General features: G+C 33.8%; 3 protein-coding genes and 1 pseudogene across 5 annotated transcripts; 1 reads left to right on the top strand and 3 right to left on the bottom strand.

Annotated features, from left to right (window-relative positions):
- The first annotated feature begins 28 nt into the window (after positions 1–28).
- LOC130714784 (2-oxoglutarate-dependent dioxygenase DAO-like) lies at positions 29–3091 on the top strand (annotated as a pseudogene).
- Positions 3092–3290: 199 nt separating this feature from the next.
- On the bottom strand, positions 3291–8788 carry LOC130714785 (vacuolar protein sorting-associated protein 32 homolog 2). 3 transcript variants are annotated; one of them, XM_057564734.1, is made up of 8 exons: positions 8581–8788; positions 8336–8497; positions 8038–8137; positions 7041–7126; positions 4596–4687; positions 4263–4377; positions 3926–4121; positions 3291–3683 (listed from the first exon to the last, which is right to left on the bottom strand). In XM_057564734.1, the coding sequence occupies exons 2-7, from the start codon at positions 8405–8407 to the stop codon at positions 3930–3932; spliced, it is 657 nt and encodes a 218-aa protein (XP_057420717.1). In that variant the 5' UTR covers positions 8408–8497; positions 8581–8788; the 3' UTR covers positions 3291–3683; positions 3926–3929. The 3 variants fall into 3 exon arrangements, with proteins under 3 accessions (XP_057420717.1, XP_057420715.1, XP_057420716.1); XM_057564732.1 differs by having other exon boundaries at positions 3291–3679; XM_057564733.1 differs by having other exon boundaries at positions 3291–3663.
- A 662-nt stretch (positions 8789–9450) lies between these two features.
- LOC130713091 (uncharacterized) lies at positions 9451–12461 on the bottom strand. The gene is made up of 7 exons (XM_057562891.1): positions 12312–12461; positions 12054–12115; positions 11875–11958; positions 11250–11304; positions 10883–11018; positions 10143–10193; positions 9451–9925 (listed from the first exon to the last, which is right to left on the bottom strand). The coding sequence occupies exons 1-7, from the start codon at positions 12403–12405 to the stop codon at positions 9826–9828; spliced, it is 582 nt and encodes a 193-aa protein (XP_057418874.1). The 5' UTR covers positions 12406–12461; the 3' UTR covers positions 9451–9825.
- A 1375-nt stretch (positions 12462–13836) lies between these two features.
- LOC130713092 (60S ribosomal protein L31-like) lies at positions 13837–15332 on the bottom strand. The gene is made up of 3 exons (XM_057562892.1): positions 15217–15332; positions 15010–15098; positions 13837–14392 (listed from the first exon to the last, which is right to left on the bottom strand). Exons 2-3 carry the CDS (start codon positions 15087–15089, stop codon positions 14113–14115), a joined length of 360 nt encoding a protein of 119 aa, XP_057418875.1. The 5' UTR covers positions 15090–15098; positions 15217–15332; the 3' UTR covers positions 13837–14112.
- Positions 15333–22388: the final 7056 nt, after the last annotated feature.

Genomic DNA, 22388 nt, shown 5'->3' with positions numbered 1-22388 from the left:
ATTAGTATAACAGAAGAGCAATACATTGTGTTACGGATAAAACACTACAAATCTGTAATTATTATAGTTTATTAGTAGCAATGATATACACCATTTCTTACTTCCAAAAAAAAGATACATACATCATTTTTGGAAAACCGTAACAATACTGCAAGCAAACAATTTCCGCACGTTTCTGTTCAATTGATACGGGGTGGGTGGTGGGGTTGTATGTATTGCTCTATTCATTCTCGTGAAGTGTTTGTCCACTGGGATAGGATATATGTACATCTTTTATCCCTTCACCCTCACCATTATTGATCACCAAGAGGTATAGTACAAAGATGATGGAGACTATTCCAGTGATCGACCTTGACAAGTTTAATTCAGATCAAGCGGAGTGCGACAAGCTAAGAGAGGCATGCGAAAAATGGGGTTGTTTCAGGATCATTAACCACTCTGTTCCTGCGACCCTCATGGCGGAGATGAAGATGGTGATCGGAGCCTTGCTGGACCTTCCTATGGAGATCAAGATGCGCAACACAGATGTTGCTGCCGTTGCTGCTAGTGGTTACCTGGCACCAAGTGCTGTCAACCTCTCTATGAGTCTTTAGGCCTCTATGACTTGGGTTCCTCACAAGCTCTGCAGGATTTCTGCTCACAACTGGATGCTTCACCCTATCAAAGGTTTGTGTTGTACTGCTATCTACTATGCTACTTAGTGATTCAATTTCATCAGACTAACTATCTAAGACTCGGATATTACATTAAGTGAGTTGATTTCTCGTAACAAATCATTCTTCATACACACAGACATCACACTCTCAACTAAATACTTTAGAAGCTAAACTATCTACCAACTGTGTTGGAACTTCTTGGTTACGTAGTAGTTCAATTTGATTAACAATTATCACCATTAAGAGATAGAATTAAAAGATAACTTAAATTATTGGCTATTATACAAGTGTCAATAGTAGATTTAATTTGTTTGGTTCCCCAGGGAAATTATGGAGGCATATGGCAAAGCAATTCATGATTTGGCTGTAAAATTAGCACAAAAAATGGCTGAAACTCTGGGCGTAGAAGGTGCTAGTTTCGAGGATTGGCCGTGCCATTTTAGAATTAACAAATATAACTTCACCCCAAAAGCTATAGGGTCACCTGGAGTTCGACTACACACGGATGCAGGGTTCCTAACCATTGTTCAAGACGATGAAAATGTCGGTGGTCTTGAAGTGATGGACAACAATTCTGGCTCATTTGTGCCTGTCCCTCCATTTGCAGGCACCTTTATTGCAAATCTTGGAGATGTTGCTCGTGTAAGCATTAGTCCCTCCACCGTTCCTTACTATTTATATATGGATCGAGGTCATTTGCCCCTAAATGACATCTCATTTTCCGTCTCAACTAATGAAGTTACATTCTATCAATTAAAAAAATACAAGTATGACATTTTTAATCTTACATATATGGTTTTTTAAATAAGAGTTTAATTTTTATGCACCGACGGTAAAAAGTTTTTTTAGACCGTCTACCAATCAGATTTCAAGGATGTGAGAAAATCTCTCTTTTTATTTAATTTCATTAATTGACGTGACGCATCATTGAAATCTGATTGGTTGACGGTGTAAAAAAACTTTACACCGTCGGTGCATCATTTTTTTTCTCTTTAAATAAACATGACACAATCTCATTGGAGAGACATAAAATAAGACGTTATCAATTTAAAAATACAAGTATGACGTTTACTTTTTTGAATGTAAGTATGACGTTTATAATCTTACATATATGATTTTTAAATAAACATAATTAATAATCTCTTAAAATTATAACGGATAAATTAGAATAAAAAATCTTAAAATAAAAATTGTGATATATAAAAAGGAAATGAGAGTAACAAATCGGTAACCACCTCCACTTAAACTTTTGATAAAAAATAAGGTATAATAAACTTTGGGCATTCCCTTGGAATATGAATTTTGAATTTATGCAGGCATGGAGCAATGGAAGGTTTTGCAATGTGAAGCATCGTGTACACTGTAAGGAAGGCACTAAACGTTTGTCAATTGCTACATTCATGTTAGGACCAAGGAGTGGAAATGTTGAGGCCCCAGCAGAGGTGATAGACCATGATCACCCACGTTTGTATCAACCTTTCAACTATGAAGATTATAGGATGTTGAGATACTCCAACAAGATGCCTGTTGGTGAAGCACTTGAGCTCTTACGCTTAACCTAATTATGCGAGGAAGTAAGACTTGGGAAGGCTCCAAGTTTAATGAAAGTCAATGCCTACGTGAGAAGCTGGTATAAAAGAAATTATATTTCTACTCAGTATCAAATTAGGAATATGTAGTGGTAACTTTAATAAGTTATCATATATTCCTTATATAATGGATGTTTTTTTTTGGAAAAGTATAATGGATGTACTGCCTTAATTTTTTTTTTATTGATATGATTTTTATCAGTAAAAATAACGCTTAATATTTTTTCATATGTCTACTCATATTTATGCTTGATTGATTTGAGATATTAAGGATCTTCTGGGCCGAGCTTGGACGGTGAACCTTCATCATACTTTGAGGGAAGGTAATGCTTGTGCGGATTTCTTGGCGAAGCAGGGAGCTAGCCAAGGGGATGCATTGGTTGTGATTGAGGATCCGATTCCAGGATTGAGTTTGCTTCTTCTCGCGGATGCGTCGGGTTTCTCCTCTTTGAGGATGTAGTCTCTTTTTTTTGTTCATCTCATGTACCAAAAAAAATCTTATGATATATTATCAATATAACTCTACTATTTTATTATTTTTAACATTCTATTTCCACTTTGTACCTTAAATTTAATTAAGCTTACATGTATTTTGTCTTCATTCGCCAACCTATCTGTCTATTTATATAAATAAATGGAAGAAAGCTTTTCAACCTCAATCTTGCCAAGTGCCGTCACCACAATTGCTCAAATTCCCGCAAAAAAATAATTTCATACTGTAAAAGAAACAAACCAAGTGTGTTTCTAATGGATTTGAATTCATGTTTCTCCTCAACTCCAACTCAATCCAATTGCACCCTGCATGTCATTCAAGTATGTGTCTCTGAATTTCCATGAAACTCAAACCCAATTCACGTTAAAGTTTAAACTCAAACTCAGTTCATAAATCTTAATTCTCTATTTGAGATTTGTAAAATCACATTTGCGACAAAGAACGTGCACTAAATAAATATTTCCAACTTTGAATGGAGCTTGTGAATTCCCCTATAAACTAATACAATAATTAATTACTCACCAGCATGGCCTGTCCAAGCTCCAACCTATATCGACAATTTCTTTTATCATATTTATTCTGTTATAGCATAATTTAAGATATACATCGATCAGTCTGATGAATAATTTTAAATTCGACTAGGTTCTCAAGGAATATAAAAAGAAACCATATGCGTCGATACTCGACTACGCACAATTGTACAAAGCTGGGTTTTAAACTTTCAGAAAGAAACGGGACGTCTAAAATGAAGAGGTGACAAAGTACAAGTTTTGAAGGGCTATTAACTTTTTAATCAACTTTATATACATCATCATCTGCTCTTTCAATAATTTCACAAAGATAAGCAGAGCGTGAGAGGGGGCTGAATTCTCCATGTCACTGGTTACAAATCTTTATAGGGGCAACGTAACATGCACATCAATGCCTGCAAATGCAAAATTCTGGCTTAATCAAAGCCAGGAGCAAAATCAACAAGAAGTGCATAAAAAAGGAAAGTCAAACTTTTCTGACAAGCGACTTTAGACAATTTATTTCAGACAATGATAACAGAAGTGAACTCAACGGTGCAGGTTTATATCAAACATGAAACTGGTGCATTCACAAACCATTCAACTGATACATTACCAATCGAACTAAGACATTAATGCACACATAGCATAAATAGTGCCACAGCTGAGAAAAGAGACCTGCTCAAAGTGCCATCTCAGCCTGCAAAGCTGCCAATTCATCTTCCTCGGGAGTAGGCTTTGTAGTCACAGGGCGAGTAGGCTGTCGGCCAGCTGGGGCGTGCACTGGAGCAGCTGGAGCTGTAGTTGCAGGCTGAAGAAGCTGTTCTTCCAACTCAGCACCCTCCAGTTCTTCAAGTTCTGCTTCCAACTCATCCTGAAATGGCAAACATTCAGATTACTAAGTGGATATATCACAAAATACATACTTGTCAGTGTTTAATACCCAATTCAATCAAAAGCTAATAAATCCTCATTTGCAGAGGGTGCAAAGCAAATTAACATCTGAGAAGATAACCTCGTCAAAGTCAGCCGCTGCACCGATTGGAGCTGACAATGCTTCCTGAATCTGTTTCATGTTTTCAGTTTGTTCATTGATCTCATCCATGGTCTTGTCAACATCATCAATATTCCTGAGAAAGAAAGAAAGTTACAACTCAACAATGTCAGAATCAGCAGTCCATTAAATAAGATGAGGAAGAGCACGAAACAATATCTGCTACATCCTACACGCATGAAGAAAGTTTTCACCACATAGTAAACTTCTATGGTTTTAAAACAAGCATAAAACAGAGATGTAAAATTCAGAAAAGTAAAACAAAATTTATAAAACAAAAATAGTGCTACATACGTTGCTTTCTGCATAGCCTTCATAGCAGATGCTCCAGTTCTCAACGCGTCAACAGTTTCTGTAGTTGCCTTGGCACCTTCCAACATAATCATCTGTCACAGTTGCCAAATACCATCACATTGGGAATCATTTCATATCCATAGTTGTCAGAACTAGACTGGTCCAATCAACTCTTAAAAACCAGTAAAAGAAATGCAAATACAGGTCATGAACCAAGCAAACTATGTGAACCAGTCATGGTTTGAACAATTTAGCTGGCCTATCCTCCTTTTGAACTTTTAACAAAAAAATTATGACAACGATTATTTGGTTGCCAATTAATAACCAAGACACTGGCATTTCTTTTGTTAATTTGTCCAATGTGAGACAAATAGGAAATGCATCAAGAGTTTGGTTAAAGTTTAGATTATATCTCAGGAAGTTTCATTCTTTTATATCTCAATATATGTTTCCCTATTGGATTAGGAATAAGAGTCTAAAACCAGTATAAATAAGAGTGTGCTTTTCCCTCTGTATCATCATCATAAGACCCTAATATCAGTTCAAAGTCTATATTCTTTATCTTCTCTCCTTCCATATCTATAAACATAGAACTTCAAAATGGTATCAGAGCAATACGCCAGTACCACCCTCTGTGACCTCGTCTTGTCACTATTTTGGTATTGAGTTCTTTAAAGTTTGGGGCTCTACTTTAGTAATGTCATTATCTTCTAAGCTATCTTTAAGTCAGTGATTTTTTCCTCATTTACCACCGTAACATCAAATAAGCTCTTACTGCCCTGAAAATATTTGGTTAGTGATGGTGTGAATACCCCCTACCACAGCTGCCAGCATCAAGACACATTTTACAGCCACTTTATAATCTTTCTAAGAAAACTTTTCTGGCTGAAACCACCACCATTCAATTCGACTCGAGCTGATCTATCTCCTATCAGAAAAATCAGTCTGGCCCCAGCTCCAAAGGGTATATTTGTAACAAATTTAAAGCTTAGGAAGCTTTAGTTTGAGGTGGAGTGTTAGAATTAGATTATATGAAAACATCGTATAATATCTTGATCTTATCTTAAAGCATCTTATAGATTATCTCTTATGATTAGCTTCCATATTTTTTCACATCTCATAATTTATTTCCTTATTTAACTAAGATTAGGAGTCCACTAATAATCATGATTAGCTTTCCTATTTGATTCGGATTTGGAGTTTAGTAATAGTATAAACAAGAGTTTTTCCTTTGTCTTCAGTATCATATTGTCATATATACAAGACCATAGTGATGATTCTAAGTCTTCATTCTTTCTCTTCTTTCTTTCCTCATCTAAAACCCTATAACTTCAACAATTATTATTTATTAGCAGAAGTTTCACTTCTTCCTTCCCCTTCTACTTGCTCAATATGAGACTAGTACATGTTACAATTAGTTTGTTTAGTACTTTTAGTCTAATACTTACTAACATGATTAATCAATTTAATTGCAGTAGAATATATTCCTATATTTTTCCTCACGCAAAACATTTTTCTTACATGTTATATATTTATATAACAAGTATGAGCATATAACATTATGGTAACGTTTGGAAACCAAAGAGAACAGAACGGAACAGAACATAACAGGACGGAACGGGACAATAATGTTCTGTGCATTGTGTTTGGTACATACATCACATACAAAACAGGACTGTAATGTTAATTACAAATGTACCCTTATCATGTTCAGTGTTTATTAAGCATGAAAAATAGCAAAACAATGGAACATATTACTTTTTTATGAAAATGAAACATCTGGTTAATATTTTTTTATAGCGATTGATGTTTTTTTGATGGAAGATCAGCAATTGATATTACTAGTGTACATTAGATTGAGTCGTTGAGAAATGGCATCAGACCATTGTTTTCATCCATCGTGTCATCAAACTGGAGATGAATTTGGTTTGATCGATAACGTCCATCTTCTATGTGGGTGTACATGACGATGTGATTAAGAGGAAAAAGTAGAGTGATTGAAATTTATTTTACATGGAACAGAGAGTTCGCAGATGAAGAAAATTGAGATGAATGTAACGGCTGGCAGAAAACTGAAGTGAATAATTGGGGAAGATAAGAGCATAAACCTAGGGGTAGTTTTGTCTGTGTCAATATTTTTTTTCAGTGTCCTGTTCTGTTCTCTTTGGTTCCACCCTTTTTCAGGGAACCAAAGTGTTCTGTTGAATGAGTATTTTGTCCTGTTCCGTTCCTACTTAAACATGTAACAAACATGGAACAGAACCCTCATGTCCCGTTCCGTCCCGTTCCAACATGTCTTCCAAACGCTACCTATGATATATGCATATATAAAACACCAGTTCAAAACAAGTTGAACTTCGCAACGTTAAACCATCCTTTTTGCCAGAGCAATAGATAGTCCAGTTCTGAAAACATTACCAACTGAATACAAAGTTACATTCACACCTGGTCATGAATACGCAACTGGAAGTTTCCAAGCTGCTCTATTTGTTGCTCATATAGCCTCTTCCTCTTCAAACATTGTATCGCCGCTGCATGAGGCAGAAAAAATAATAAGCAATGTCACAATATATTAATACACCATTCTATTAGGATTTTTTTTTATATATAAAATGTGCACCGTTAAAGCTTACCCATAGAAATTGAGTAAAAGTGCAATATAAATGGCAAGAGGAAGGTGGTTCCTACGATGCCACATTTAGGGAGGATTCACACCCAACCCACGTTTTGCAGCCCCCAATATTTTTTTATTATAATAAAAAGATAAAGTGTAAAGTAATTATATTTCAAGATTTCTGGAAAAATATGGTATGTGCCGCATTAAATATAAAGTTAGAAGTAACGGAACAAAAAGAAAGATGGAGAAATTAATTGCTAATGGCTACATTGTTTGTGTTTAATATCTAACTTCTGTAGTTGAGATGAGGGGGCGTATTTGCAACTCGTCCAAAAATAAAGGGGTGTGATTGCATTTTATTCCCAATAGAATAATATTAGCCATTAACTTCCTTTGCACCGTCGACAATGGAATTTGTATTCTGTCACAACTTAGATAAAGGAAGAGAACTGTGATGGCGATGGCAAGGGCAGCAATAGTGTCATAGGACAATTCCTTTCATTTTAAGAAATTACACGGAGTAAAAAGGTAACCGTAATCAGTTTTGATGGCAAAGAAAGACTATTTCGTCCAAAGGAAGTCATATTGAATATCGAAGGAAAAGTAGAACTGTACATTCATTTAATGGAATGACCGGACCGAAATTACGATGGACTAAACAGGACCGAAATCTTGATGATACTATCAACAACGCGAGAATTTGACCAAAGCATACATTCATAATCTCCACCAATAACAGAAATATAGGTGAAAGCAGAGAGGCATCATAAGTTCCAACGGTATTATTCCATATAATAACAAGCATCCATGAGTTTTGGTACATACCCCTTTTATTCTTTGCCCTAGTGAACTCTTTGGCTTTTTCAACTTCTGCAGAAGCTTTTTTGAGGAGAACTTTCTCCTTTTTCTCGAGCATTTCAAGTGTCTACAGAAAGAACAAAATGAGAAAAATGATCCCTCAAACTATAAACTACTGCTACAGCTAGAAGCAACCAATAAAGTTTGCAAACATCAACAGTTACATGATTGAATCACAGGATTGAATTGATATTGTGTAAAACAAATGAAAAGAAGAAAGTAAAAGATTGAATTGATGTATAGAGCAATTAAGGGGTGAAGATACCTCATTCAACTTGTCCAAGGTGGTGAGAGCGTTGGCTTCCTGCTTAGGTTTACCGAAAATTCGAGTAAACATGATTGGTTATTATTAGATGATGAGTGAAAACCCCTTTCTGAGATGAAAATTGAAGGTACAAGGTCAATCGGTGATGACCAACCGATCTTCCTGGAAAAACAAAAGAATCCATTAGAAATCGAAGAATTGAAATTGAACAGAGAAAAAGGAACGGAAGATTGAGATCGACGAACCCTGTTGAATAATTAGGGTTTGGATCGGAGAAAGGGTTGAGATGAGAGATCTGCGATTGCGATTGCGATTGCGATTGCGATTAGCGAGGGAGAAGATGATAGAGACTTTACCGCGTAGGAAACAACAACAAAATGAGAAGAAAGTGAACGGAAGATGCCTCCACGTGGCGCGCAACTATGTGGGTCCCTTCATCAGCTAAGATTGTGAGGGGTGGCTGACCTTGGATTGGAAGGCACTTTATAAAGTACTTTCTACTTTGCTATATCCTATCCGATTGTTTTTTACTAACATAACAGTTAAGATGATATTTTTTTAATTTCATAATTAGATTTAGGTCTCCTTTCCTTCAATGAACAAAAATGAAAACAGAAATAAATATAGGATGAGAGAGTTGGATAAACAAGTGATAAGTTATAAATATATAATAAGCTCTAATAATGTTTGATGCACGCAATAGACTAGCTAGTAGCTATTACATGCAAATGATAACAATAATGGTACAGGTTGATGAGCGGTAATTGTGATGATGGTAGAGAAAGACATTAAGTAGTTATAATGGTTGGTGATTGAGTGTCTGACCGATGCCAATGACCATAGAGGGTGTCAAGTAATGGTGGTGAGTATGGAGACTCTCAAACAATGGTGGTGGAGAGTGCTCCACAACAACGACGACAACTGTCAACTTACGTGGATAATGAATGCTACCGAATGATTGTATTATCAAATTAGCTTAATAAACACATGACTAAAAATATAATGATATGAATTATCCTATCGTATGCTCCTAATCGTTAACCAAATTGGCATTAAAGGACAAATATATTTTTTAGGGCAAAATTTATGAAGAAAATATTAAAGTAGTAGACATAGATCGAGAAAATCAAACTTCCAATTGTACAAGGTGAAGGTACTCTTAAAGTGTTTAAAAATAAAAAATTATTACTACCTCTATCCTTTTTACAAGAACCGAATTCAAGGTGTGACTACATCATTTTTATAAGAACCAACTTGAATTCTATCGCATTAATAATGTTTTTTTGCCAAAAACACCCTTGATTGTTACTCGCTCAATGCCCTTTCTTACACATGCCACCTTAACCCATATCACCTGATCTCTGATCTGGTGACAGTTCCTATCTTCTTTAATTGCTTCTATCCAGAAAATACTTTTCAGTTTTTGTAGTCATGTTGCTCCAAAATGCTTCTCATGCTCCTTGCTCAATCACCGGGTCAGAACATCAGCTCTAGCTTGCTTTGTAGGTATACATGTACCCGCGAAGCTTTCTTACGTCTTCTGATGACTCCGCTAGTAAATGATCCACATAGAGGCAGAGTGCAGAGGCGCTGCAGCATAATAATCAAGCAATGCAGTTATTTAGTGTGTTTTGAACTCCACAAGTTTCCACATTGGAAAAGTAATTTTGGTAGAAGCTAAAGGAGTAAGTACTAAGTAGCCTTTTGAAAAATGAGGGATGATTTTAGGAGGTTTACCCAAGAATCCAAACAGACTGTTAGTTAATGCTTACACAACAAACACAAATAGATGGGAATCATGGCTTACCAAAGAGGACCAAATGGCAACCAGATAACATCCCAGCGGAGCTTTGGCAACCTATCAAAAACACGTTTTATCATCACATACTAAAAGACAAGAAGCACCTTGAAATAGGCGATACAAATAGCAGAAAACACAACTGAAGAGTTTGCAAGAAGCACTCCAGTATAGCAAACATTAAGGGTCTGTTTGATTATTTTTCTTAAAATTGTTTTTAATTTGTAAACACAGAAAAAGAGAACAAATCGTTTGATATGGACTGTTTTAAAAAACTGTGATTGAAAACATAGTTTATTAGTTCAGTTTTAAAAACTAAATCCTGAAACATCAATGTTTGCATTATCAGTTTTAAAGTCACAGATTTTTCAACTTTGTAAAACATCTCGTTCAAACAATTTATTTATTTTCTTCTTTTGGAAAACATATTTCAAAAGTTATTTCTAAAAAATAGTTTTAAAATTCAGAAGACCGAGAAGGGAATCAAATAAACTTTCTGCACCATCCCAATATTCCTGAAGTAGAATATGTACATTCTCCTTCTATCCTTTTCTTGATTTGTTTGGAGCCAACTGGAGAGCCTCATGATTCATGTAGCTACGAAATCCAAGCATATACCAAATATGGCTGCCTAGAGTTTTGTTATATATTTGATTTCACATTTATATATGATAACTAGTTTACCTATTTATTAAATCTGATATGGATCATATAAAATGCATCAGTTGGTGCTTATTTAAGAACTTTACCTCAACATGTAATATAACCAGAAAACTGCAAGAACAACGCCAGTGAAAAATGAGTAATGGATCCATCTTCTGTGATGCATTGACTCATCAAGCAGTCCTATGATGGCAAATGAGCATGCCAAAACAGCCACCATATCTGTAGAAGTTATTCAATTAACAAAATTTACAGTGCTAGTCCTCATAATTCAATAAGTGGATAACAACAGCATATCATATTTCAACCTCATGTAAATTGGTACAAGAATACAAGGAAGGCAGGCAAATGGTCTAAACTAAATACAATGGAAAAAGGTCGTGGTATAAAATAGGAAGCTGAAGTGGATGTATATGAATATGATATGATTCCTGACTAAAAAGAGAAGTGAACCTGCAGATATAATCATCCAAGAGTAGGTCTCCTCCATAAAGTAAGCATGGTACCGCTATTTATCAAAAGAACAAAGAAAGGCAACAACATATTCAGTTAGAGGAACAGTAATGAAACTCAGAAAATGCTAAAAATACTATTTTAAATGTTATAAATTTGGGGAAAAAAGAGAAAGAGTACATTGTTTCCATATAAGTCACATTTATACATAATCGACTTCAAGCAGAACAGGTAGCAGATGCACTGCCTAAAACATTATTTTCTTCTCAACCATACACAGAAAACTAATATTACTCTATTGTGATAAGAGGTTTTCTTGTTACAACAGGAACAAGACTACTTATCTTATCTCATAAGACCCACTTTCTAATAGTAATAAAATAGAATAATTGCACAAAGACATCAGATATTCAACAACATCCTGATTCCTGAAGCAAACATCTCATTAAAAAAATGAAAAAGCTACTGTTTTCAAATCACATGCAACCTTGAAAGACCATGTGTCATAAGAAAAAAACCCCTTTAATATAAACAGAACATTTGTAATTCTAGCTGACACTGAAACACTACTTGGCATACTTGTGTGCATACTGCATAATATATAGCTAAAGCCATAGAAACATACCAGTTCCCAAGGTGATGAAGCCTGGTTGAACATGGAGTACAAATGAAACAGGATGTAACAGAAGAATAGAGCAGCAAACACCCTCTATATAACAGTAAAAAAAAAATCAGTTGAGCCTGAGTCCAACATATCATGAATTTCAATCTAGTTAAAAAGGAAGCATGCCATTGTATACGTACCCTCCATACGCGACTCTGCTGAATTTGACTCCTTTCTAAAGAACGAACGAACTCTTCTTGCTCTGTACATCAAAATACAAAATCATCATTAACTAGATTATAACATGACCCAAATCAAAATTTAAGAAAAAAATGAAACATTTCTAAATTTTCTACAACAAAAAACAGTTGGGGTATCATATCATTGGTTAAGATCAAAGTGGGAAAATTTTGGATCATAAAGAGAAGAACAAGGAATTGTGAAAATGGGGTTCGGACCTTGAGGATCCAAGGGACGAGAGTCTTCGTCGTGAACAGGAAGAGAGTAGTGGTCATCTTTTGAATTCCGAAACTTTCTAGCCAGCTTCTTCATTTTTCTTCACTTCGCCAATTTCAAAACGTTTCTGGGAAAATCTTGTTGAACTGTTCTCTTTTTATCGTGACGGATATACAAGAATTTTGGGACGGATTTGTTTTCCGTCGCAAACAATCAGCTTCTCTTTTCCAAAAACACCCCAAATTGATAAATTGTTTTTAAACTAGTCTTCATAGGAAACACTCTAAAATTGAAGACACATTATTAGTGAAAGAGAGGAAAACAAATTTATAAGGGTCCAAAATAAAGCTCGATACAAATTAATTGTGCTAAGTGTTACTACAAGAGTACAAGTTAATTTTCTTTTAAAGCTCGATACAAATTGATTGTTCAATATTCACTGAAGCATACTAGTACACTAAAAACCCGGCTTTATACATAGCCGTTTTGAAAAAGGCTTTGCTGAGGAACTGCTCCCTCGCATAGGCTTGCGGGCAAGTCAATTTATGTGTGGATGGTGTGTTGTGTTTCTTACAAAGTGTGAAAGTGTAACTGAACTCAGATTTACAAGTGATATAGTTAACGATAACAATGAAATCATTCAAACATGGTGACTATGGTGTTTCAATTTTGTATTTTTGCTGTATGTTTTACAAGTCACTTAATTGGGAAATTGAGGTGAATATGTAACTGCATTAGTGAAAAATGCACAAGGCAGGCTATGATTTGAGAATCATTCTCAAAGATGAGTTGTATAAAGCAGGCACAGTTTTACTTGCACAATTTTCAATTGAAACAATTTGGTTGTAACTTTTAGACCGATTCATTTAGTAGCATATTAGAAAGCAAGATGGGAACTGTGAAACTTTTTTCTTTATTGTCAAATAAAAAATGAAGGGAAATCATCCACGCTATATAAGCCTGGTGAGAAACCTTAATCATAAAATAGGAATAGGACATAGCATATAACAAGGTTTTTTGGGATGAATAAGAACAATTTGATCAACACACAAAATCCAACAAATCATTTCCAATCACTTCAAAATGCAATGCTAATGTTGGATTCCCAACAAATCATTTCCAATCACGGTGATCAGCTATCCGAGTTTTATTGAAAACCATGAATCCTTTTACAATTACTATATCATCTAGAAATAAATGGAAGAAATTGAACAATGTACATTCCACCAAAGACCACCATATGCTCCATCAAGGATTGGGAACAGAACATTTGATCAAAGGCATATTATGTGATCTATAAAGAGCTTGGCGTACCACTGCTAGGAACCCACAAGAGCAAATTTTAAGTAGAATCATATAACCTGAAGTTACTATCGATCAATTTAAAGTTTCATGATTATCATTGTTCATGTACAAAACTTTAAAAACAAGGAAATAGATTCATTAAGTTTTGATAACACCAATTATGAGACCAAAATTTTCCGGCCCTAACATATAAAATCTCAACACTCAGTTGCAAGGCATCACTACTCAAAGAAGAAGAATACTCTCATATAACAAGGGGAAAATGTTTCCTTTGTTCAGTACAGATTCATCACGACATTTCCAAATCCCACATTATCCCCTGACAGCCAAGGAAAACAGAAAACTAGAGGGCTAAAACTCAGGCATTAATACTGTTTCATCTTTCAAATGCAAAAATTTAGGAGGTAGGAACCAAATATTATCAAACTACATATAACAGATGTCTCAACAAAATGAAAAGTAATTGGAAAAACCACATTAAGTAAATCAAAAGATATCTCAATCCTCATCGTCAATAACCTTGGTGCCCAAGCCTTTAAGCTCTTCCTTGGGGATCTCGACAACAGTAACAAGGGAGTAGAGCTCCTCCTTTGCGTCCTCATCATCGTTCCTCTTGCGAGCAATACGCACCCGAATCCTCCTCGGGACACTTCGGATCCCCTGGCTCCAAATAGCCTTGTTGAGCTTCACGTCGACTCTGACATCATTGGTCCCCATGGCTTTCTGGGCAAACTTCCTTATCTCCTTAATTGCTTTGGGAGCCTTCTTCTTAAATGTGCTGTTTTGTACAACAAAAGCAATATGAATCAATTATCAGTTAACAAATTTTTCCTTCATGGAAATGAAAATCAGAAACAACTCAAGTAGTGACACATCACACAATTTTATCACAACAAGTTATCAGTTACCAACTTTTTTCTTCATGGATATGACACTTAGGAAGCAAAAATGGAATACCAGAAACAACTAAGCAGTGATATATCTCACAATTTTATCACAACAAAACAAAATGAACCAGTTATCAGCTTACAATGTTATGATTCATGGAAATGGCAATTATGAAGCAAAAAATGAAAAACAGAAACAACTTCAAGACATCTCACAATTTTATCACAACAAAACAATATGAATCAGTTATCAGCTTACAATGTTAAATGGAAATGACACTTCTGAAGCAAAAATTGAAAACCAGAAACAGTTTAAGTAGTGATATATCTCATAATCTTCTCACAACAAAGCAATATGAATCAGCTTACAATTTTATTCTTCATGGCAATGACACTTATGAAGCAAAAAATGAATCAAATGATAAATGCAAAGGTAACAGTGCAATCATCCATCAATGTAAATCAGCAATAAAAACAAAATCAGAAAGAAAGGGTAAAAGGATAGTACCATCCATGCAAGCGTTTGTGAAGGTTGATAGTGTACTCTCTGGTAACAACCTCTTCCTTCCTTCCACTCTTCTCAACCATTTTCACGGCCTATTGTTACAGATATCAAATACAAAACCCTAACTCAGATTTCATTACATTTGAAGGAATGAGAAAGTATGCTAAATAGAAATCAAATTGCTATGCAAAGCAATCGGAGAAAACAAACCTTTCGATTCGGAGACGAAGTTGCGACTCGCCGACGAGAGGGAAGGGGTAGCAGCAGCAACAGAACTGAGAGAAGAGAAAGAAAGAGAGTATAAATACAAATGGGTTGCAACTTAGAAACCCTAATGGGCCGTAAGAAGGTCACTATATCAAGACCCAAAAAAATGGTGACAAAAATAAAATAAATTAAATATTTGAGAAAAATAATTTTGAAAAAAATAAATAAATTATGTTATATATCCTACTAGTTCCGTAACCCGTGCGTTGCACGGAAATTTCATGGTGTAATATTTTAATAAATAAGTAAGATATTCTTGTATAGACAACCCTGTAAAGATAGATGAAGAGAAAAATGAAATAAAAAATTGTAATTGTAATTGTGTTGTGTATACCAAACATTTCCAAAAACTTTCTTAAACACTACATTTACAGTACTGGTTTGTTGTTTGCCCGCCTCATCGAGTATACAAAGTTTAAGACCTTTTCTTGAGCGTACTCTAGAAAGAGCTACATATAACTGACCATGAGTGAAGACAGGCCTCGGAAGGAAGAGTCCAACCTGAGATAGTGTTTGTCCTTGGCTCTTGTTTATGGTCATAGCAAAGCATATTGCAATTGGAAACTGTCTTCTTCTGAATTTAATTGGAAATTTGGAATCAGAAGGAAACAAGTCCATTCTTAAAATGTGCACTTTGTCTTTGACATTTGTTCCCGTGATAACAGTTGCACCAGTAAAACGTTCACAAAGTTCGTTCACAGTTAACCTGGTTCCATTGCATAAACCTGCTGCTTGGCCTATATTTCTCAAAAGCATTACTGGAGTACCAACTTTCAATAAAAGTTTGTGGTTAGACATACCTGAACTTTAGTGTCGTTCAAAAATTCGGTGGTAAACCACTCTCACCTTGGATTTCAGAATCCTCATCAGATTGCAAGGCAGAGTCGGAGCTCAGATATTCATGCTCTGGTGCAGCTATCATCCCAAGCATGTAAGTGTTTATCATTTCAACAGCATCTAGTTTAGGGGCCAATATTGCCCTATCTTGAAAGAATTGAGGGTCTTTCATTTTGTGCGCAAGGTTAGGATGTGTATATCTAATCAATTCCATTAATGGGTCAGGACTATTTGGGATGAGCAGATCTGGCGGGATTTGGACATCGTACTCTCCTGCTCCGTAATCTGGATGGTCGCCATTTCCAATTTTAAGATCTTTGATTTCTTTTGCTTCATCAGCCGTCTCAGTTGCGGTTAGCCGCATGTTCTTAAACAATTTCATAACTTTGCAGTGTTTCCACGATGAGGAAGAGTTTACAGTAGATTCGACGATTTCCTGTCTGCTTTCTCTAGTTATTACATGTGGTATTTGTCTAAAATCACCTCGAAGTATTACTACTTTTCCTCCAAAAGGCTTATGGGCGTTATCTTCATTTTTCGACCTCATTAAATCTCGGAGTGTAACGTCTAAAACTTCGAAACAATACTTTTTCAACATTGGAGCTTCATCCCATATAATAAGATTTCAAGTAGAAGCTTTGCTCGTAGACTTCCCTGCTTTATATTACATGTCGAGGTCTCTGTAGCATCTAATGGAATGCAAAATTTAGAAAAAGTTGTTCTGCCTCCAGGCAAGAGTAATGATGCTATGCCACTGGAAGCAACGGTAAGAAAAATTAGGATAGAAATTATTTATTTCAATTTATTATAATTCTGACTTTCAAAGTAGGATAGAAATATTGAATTAGGCAAAATTTATTTCTCTTTAGTTATCATTTTCTTTATTATTAACCACCCAATATTAACATTAATTCTACATAAATATTTTCTTATTAATTACTCGATTTGAAGTACAATTATTTATTTGTAATTGTATTGAATTCATTCTTATTGGAGTAATTGTTAGGTGATATTGAAATTATGAAATAAATTATGAAATTCAAACTTAAAAATTAATATTATTTGAAATAATTTCTAAAATATATAAATATTTTTAATAAAAAATGAAATCTATCATTTAGGATTAGAAATAAATATTTTTTGAAACACATAAATAACTCAGTTTCTTTACTTCGGAAATATAAATAACACATTTTAAATAACGAAAGAAAATAAAAATCTGAGAAATGTATTCGATAATATGTAACATAAAATTTTAAATTTAAATTGTAGTTCCCTTTTATAATTATGGAGAGAAACTGTAACTTAAAGTAATAAAGGATTTTGTAACAAAAACTAAAAAGTAATAAAGGATTTAGTATTACTATAAAGTATAAACTCGATTTCAACTAATAATTAGCTAATTAGATAGAGTTTAATTTCTATGCACTAATAGTGTAAAAAAAAATTAAATAATCAACCAATCAGATTTTAAAGATGTGATAAGTCTATTTTTTTATTTAATTTCATTAATTAATATGACTCATCCTTACATTATGATTGGTTGATGGTGTAAAAAAAATTTATATTATCAATGCATAATCTTTTTTTCTCAATTAGATAATGATTAAAAACATTAAAGATGTTTAAGCAATCACCTGCGAGCACCTTTTTGAGTTGCAGGTCATGATTATGAACAAATCGGGATATCCAAAATGCATCCTGACAGTTGTTAAACATAAATCGCGGGCCACCGGTGAGTAGCCCGTGCAATGCATGAGTTCTTTAAAAAAATTAGAAAGTGTTTTAATTAATATGTATAGATTACTAAAATTTCTAAATTTAATTACTTTTTGAAAGAAGATTTATCGTAACTTAATTTCACTTGTGGATAATGCCATTTAATTTTGAGTTTTGACGCATAAAATCAAAATTGATTGTGAGTTAGAAGAATCACAATTTTACTTCATTATGATATGATGGCACTTGTTTTGGTGCTGAAGTTTCTTTTAGAAGAGATATTATGAATATATATATATATATATATATTTTTTTTTTTTAATTTTTTAATTTTTTCTTGCCCCATCTTATCTAATATTTCGTTTTGTATAAAAACGGTTCTCATTATAAAATGGCTCCATTCTATTAGAGACACTCTTCACAGCTTCTTGCTAGTAAAATAATATAAAAAAACAATTCGTTTTGTATAAAAACAGTTCTCATTATAAAAGAGAGCCATTCTATCAAAGACACTCTTCGAAATAAAAGTTAGCATGACTCATTAATATTCCTAAACTCTAATGTAAAAAGAGAAAAAAAATATAAAATGTAATGTATAGTATATAAGCAAAGACTACTGACATTTGCTTCAACCAAAGGCTAAATAGTAAATAATATCAACACTGACATGATGTTAAATTTAACGAAGAAAGACTACCAAATGACTCATCATAATTACTTATAAAATACTACATATATTTAATTCAAACTAAGCCTAAAGAACATTAACACTGGGATGATCTTCTCAGATTCTACTTTTGCTACAAAAGTTACTTTCCAAGGGTTGGATTTGATCAGAAGTTGTCGACCATCCAAATGAGTGAGCAAGAATTGGAAGCCACATAAAGCCTGAGTGGGGGACAGGGCATGCTCTATAAAGAGATCTTCAGCCTTTCTTTTGAATTTGGAATGTTCCACTAATTGAAGCACAAATATGATATCCCCAGCAATTGTTTCTGATGCTTCATCTGCGTCACCAGAGGATGGAATCTTATTCCCGTTCTGCATTCCCTTCTCCACGAAAGCTTCACATACATTCTTCTATAAATTGGACAGCCTTATCAACTTAGAACTGTGCGCAGCGGTCCCTATCACTTATAGTTTCTCAAGTACCCTTGCATACATTGCAAGGATGGTGCATTTGCATTGATGGACCTAGGTGTCTTATATAAACCTTCATGCCAGTTACAACCTGCACACTTTATGGAAGCTCCGGACTAAGAACCTTTACAACTGCACTTAGAGCTGTAGATGCACAAGACATATCTGTAACATGTTGGGTTGCAGAGTAATTAATCAAACTTTTTCCATGATTTAGATTTCAGTTTTGATGCAAGCATTAAAAAATCACAGGATAAAAAAAAAAATCACGAACTCTACTTCAAAGGTTGTGGCGCCTTTATACAATGAAGCTTCTATAATTTATGATAAGTCATTCTTTATATAGAATTACAGATACATTTTCTTACACTTGTGTTAAGCTTAATTTTTTTCATTCACTTACTTTAATAAGGGGAAAGCAAAGGAAGATAGGTATTAGAAAAAGAACAAACTTAGAACAACAATGCATTATTACCTTCAAATTCTGAAAGTCTATGGACAAGCCTTTTGTATAAAATGATTTGTTTCTAACAGAGTTATCAAATACCTGAAAGTAACCTACAAATTCAAAATACATAGCACACCAAATTAGATTGAAAAAAAAAAACAAAGTAGAATCTAGGAAGTACGGAATCTGGAAAAGTACACACGACATCAAAGAATGATCAGTGCAAACGGCATTCTGATCATTACTCAAAGTAGAATCTAGGAAGTACAGAATCTTTTCATTGCTCATTGAAGAGCAAGAATAAATACCTTCTTTTATAGAGGCATTCAGATCAGCTACTTTATCAACACTTGAAGCCATGAAGCTTGATGAGCCATTGCAGAAAGCTAACTAAAGAGATAGCAAGAAATAAGATGCATAGACCAACATTCAAGAATACAACTTTAGAATTTAGAGCAACTTTGCTTATAGATACCAATGCAAAGGCTACAATTCAGGCCATCTTAAAAGTCATTGACTCTATATCACTCCATCCATGCTCGTAACATATAGATAAATACCAGCATAACATCATATATGAGCACAAACTAATAGAGGATAAAACTCCAAAATTCAAAAGACATGTAGTTTTCAAGGGTGATATGATAAACTTCTTTCATTTTTTATTTTTTCAATATGCTCTCCCCTTGACCTTGACCAGAGACTCCTTTGTTGCACAATCTCTTGCACTCATCAAAATCAACCTATATCACATCGAATAGCCAGCATTGTGCTTAATGAACTCAATGATCTACCAAATATGTGTTGATGGTAATTATCATTATTGAATACATATCAAACTCTATTACTTGTTGATACTTGATCGGTTCAAAAAAACAAATGATAATGAATCAAAACTAATGCTACAGTTCAGAAAGAATCAAACTGTTCATAAGGCATTGCAGGTAATATCAGCTAACACAAAATCACCTGGACAAAAAAAGAGGATAGGGTACAGAAATCACATTATATAAACTGAAAAGGGTAAAAAGATCATGAAATGTGACTGAGAGATTTCCCAATACTAAAAAGTTAAATGAAAAGAAGTTAGTTATCAACCTTTCCATTACACTAAGCATCAACATATGGAACATAAGTCAGAGAGGAAACATGGTTTGGAAAATAAAAGAATGAAACACATGAAAGAAAGGCAAGTTTCTATACCTTGGGGCAACATTATCACCAAGTTTCAGCAGATGACAAAATCAGGAAAAAAGACAATGTGGTCGTGTGGCAACATTATCAAACAACACTATAAATTATCAAATAACAGAATTTTTTTTCCTTGCTGGTGAAATACAAAAAATTGAAATAATTCATGTGAAAAGGAACAACACAGTAAGGAATAAATGGGTAATGGATATGAGGTTGTTACAATATTGGTGGTTTCTAAATAATAAATTCACTGGGCGGGAGTTAAACCTTGCCCATATGATGTACAACAACAAAGTTCTGCATCTCCATGATCAAAACAAATATAATGAAGGAAAAAAAAGAACAGTACTACCAAGGTATTTTTTTTGTGTTTGAAATGTTAAGAGCATGTGAATTTATATAGCATGAGAAAGGAGGGATTTTTTAAAATGAAAAATTTTAAATTTTTCAAAAAACTAAAACATTGATTTCGTAAAAAACGTGAGATTCCAAATTTAGAGATATATATATAAACTCTTCTTTGTGTATGGTTTAAGGAGTATGGCCACAAATTTGGAAATTATATGAAAGTAAACCATTAACATGTTTTAGGAGCAATCATGGAATAAAGGAAAACGTATGGAAAAATGAAAAAGTCAAACCAATGGTGATTAACAGATTCCACATGACAAGCATCAGAAGGTAATAACATTTATGGTGCTTGAAATTGTTTATCAAAAGAAAAATGGTGATTGAAATTAAAGAAATTATTTATGGAATATCAAACCAATGGTATGAAATTAATGTAATTAATGAATTCAATTTGAAAATAGGTTGGTATTGAAACAATTAATTAATTAATTAATTTACTCAAAAAAAAATTAAGATACACAAATTGTGGAATTAAGGCTGTTTATGATTGTACAATTAAAGGCTGTACTTCAAAGTCAATTTGAAAGAATACGTAAATTGTGGACATTAATTCTCAAATTTACGTTTTTTTCCAAAATTTTCTAAATGAACGTTTATTTAATAAATGTCGGCCATGTGGAAAATTCTTTTATTTCCTAAATTGTGTATTAATTTATTTATTAATTTATTAATTAATTTTGACCAATCAAAATTCAAGGAATTGGACCAATCAGCGAAGGCCATGTGGAAATTCGTTGAAACCAACCAATAGAGATGTGACACGTGGAAATTAAATAACATTATGGCCCACTTTGGTGGATGGACTTTATATATTATTAAGATAAAAAATTAATTATCGAGTATTAAATGGTATTTATAATATTTCAATTTGATTCCTTTTTTTTTATTCATTGAAAAATATTCAATTTGATTCCTTGAGATTGGGTAACTTATTTTAAGAGAAAAAAACTAACCATTGATGAAAAAATATGAATGTACACATAATATTAATCATAAATTTTTTCTTCAATGATTGAGAAACTTGATTTAAAAAAAAAATGGTTGAGAAACTAATTTTATTTTTGTTGTTGTCCAAAACGTTAATTTGATTGACTTTTTAGATCAACCAACCTCTCTAATCTTTACTTTTTAATCCATGCAACAATCTATAAGTCTCAAGCCTTTCTTAACTTTATTCATTTTATTAGCATTTATACATGGAATCTCAGGGACCTCAAGCTTGTTGGATTTGGACTATGTTACTTCAGGTGCTATTCCCTGAAATCTGTATATAATTGTGCTCTTTCCAAGCACATTTCTTGCCCAAAGGATGTGTTGTTTGTTCAACTTTGGCATCTAAAGATCTCAGAGAAGAGTCGGTTATTAC

Source organism: Lotus japonicus, chromosome 4 (assembly GCF_012489685.1).
Source record: "Lotus japonicus ecotype B-129 chromosome 4, LjGifu_v1.2".
Lineage (NCBI taxonomy): Eukaryota > Viridiplantae > Streptophyta > Magnoliopsida > Fabales > Fabaceae > Lotus > Lotus japonicus.
Note: the sequence above shows the minus strand (reverse complement) of the source record. Positions and strands in the feature narration are given on the sequence as shown.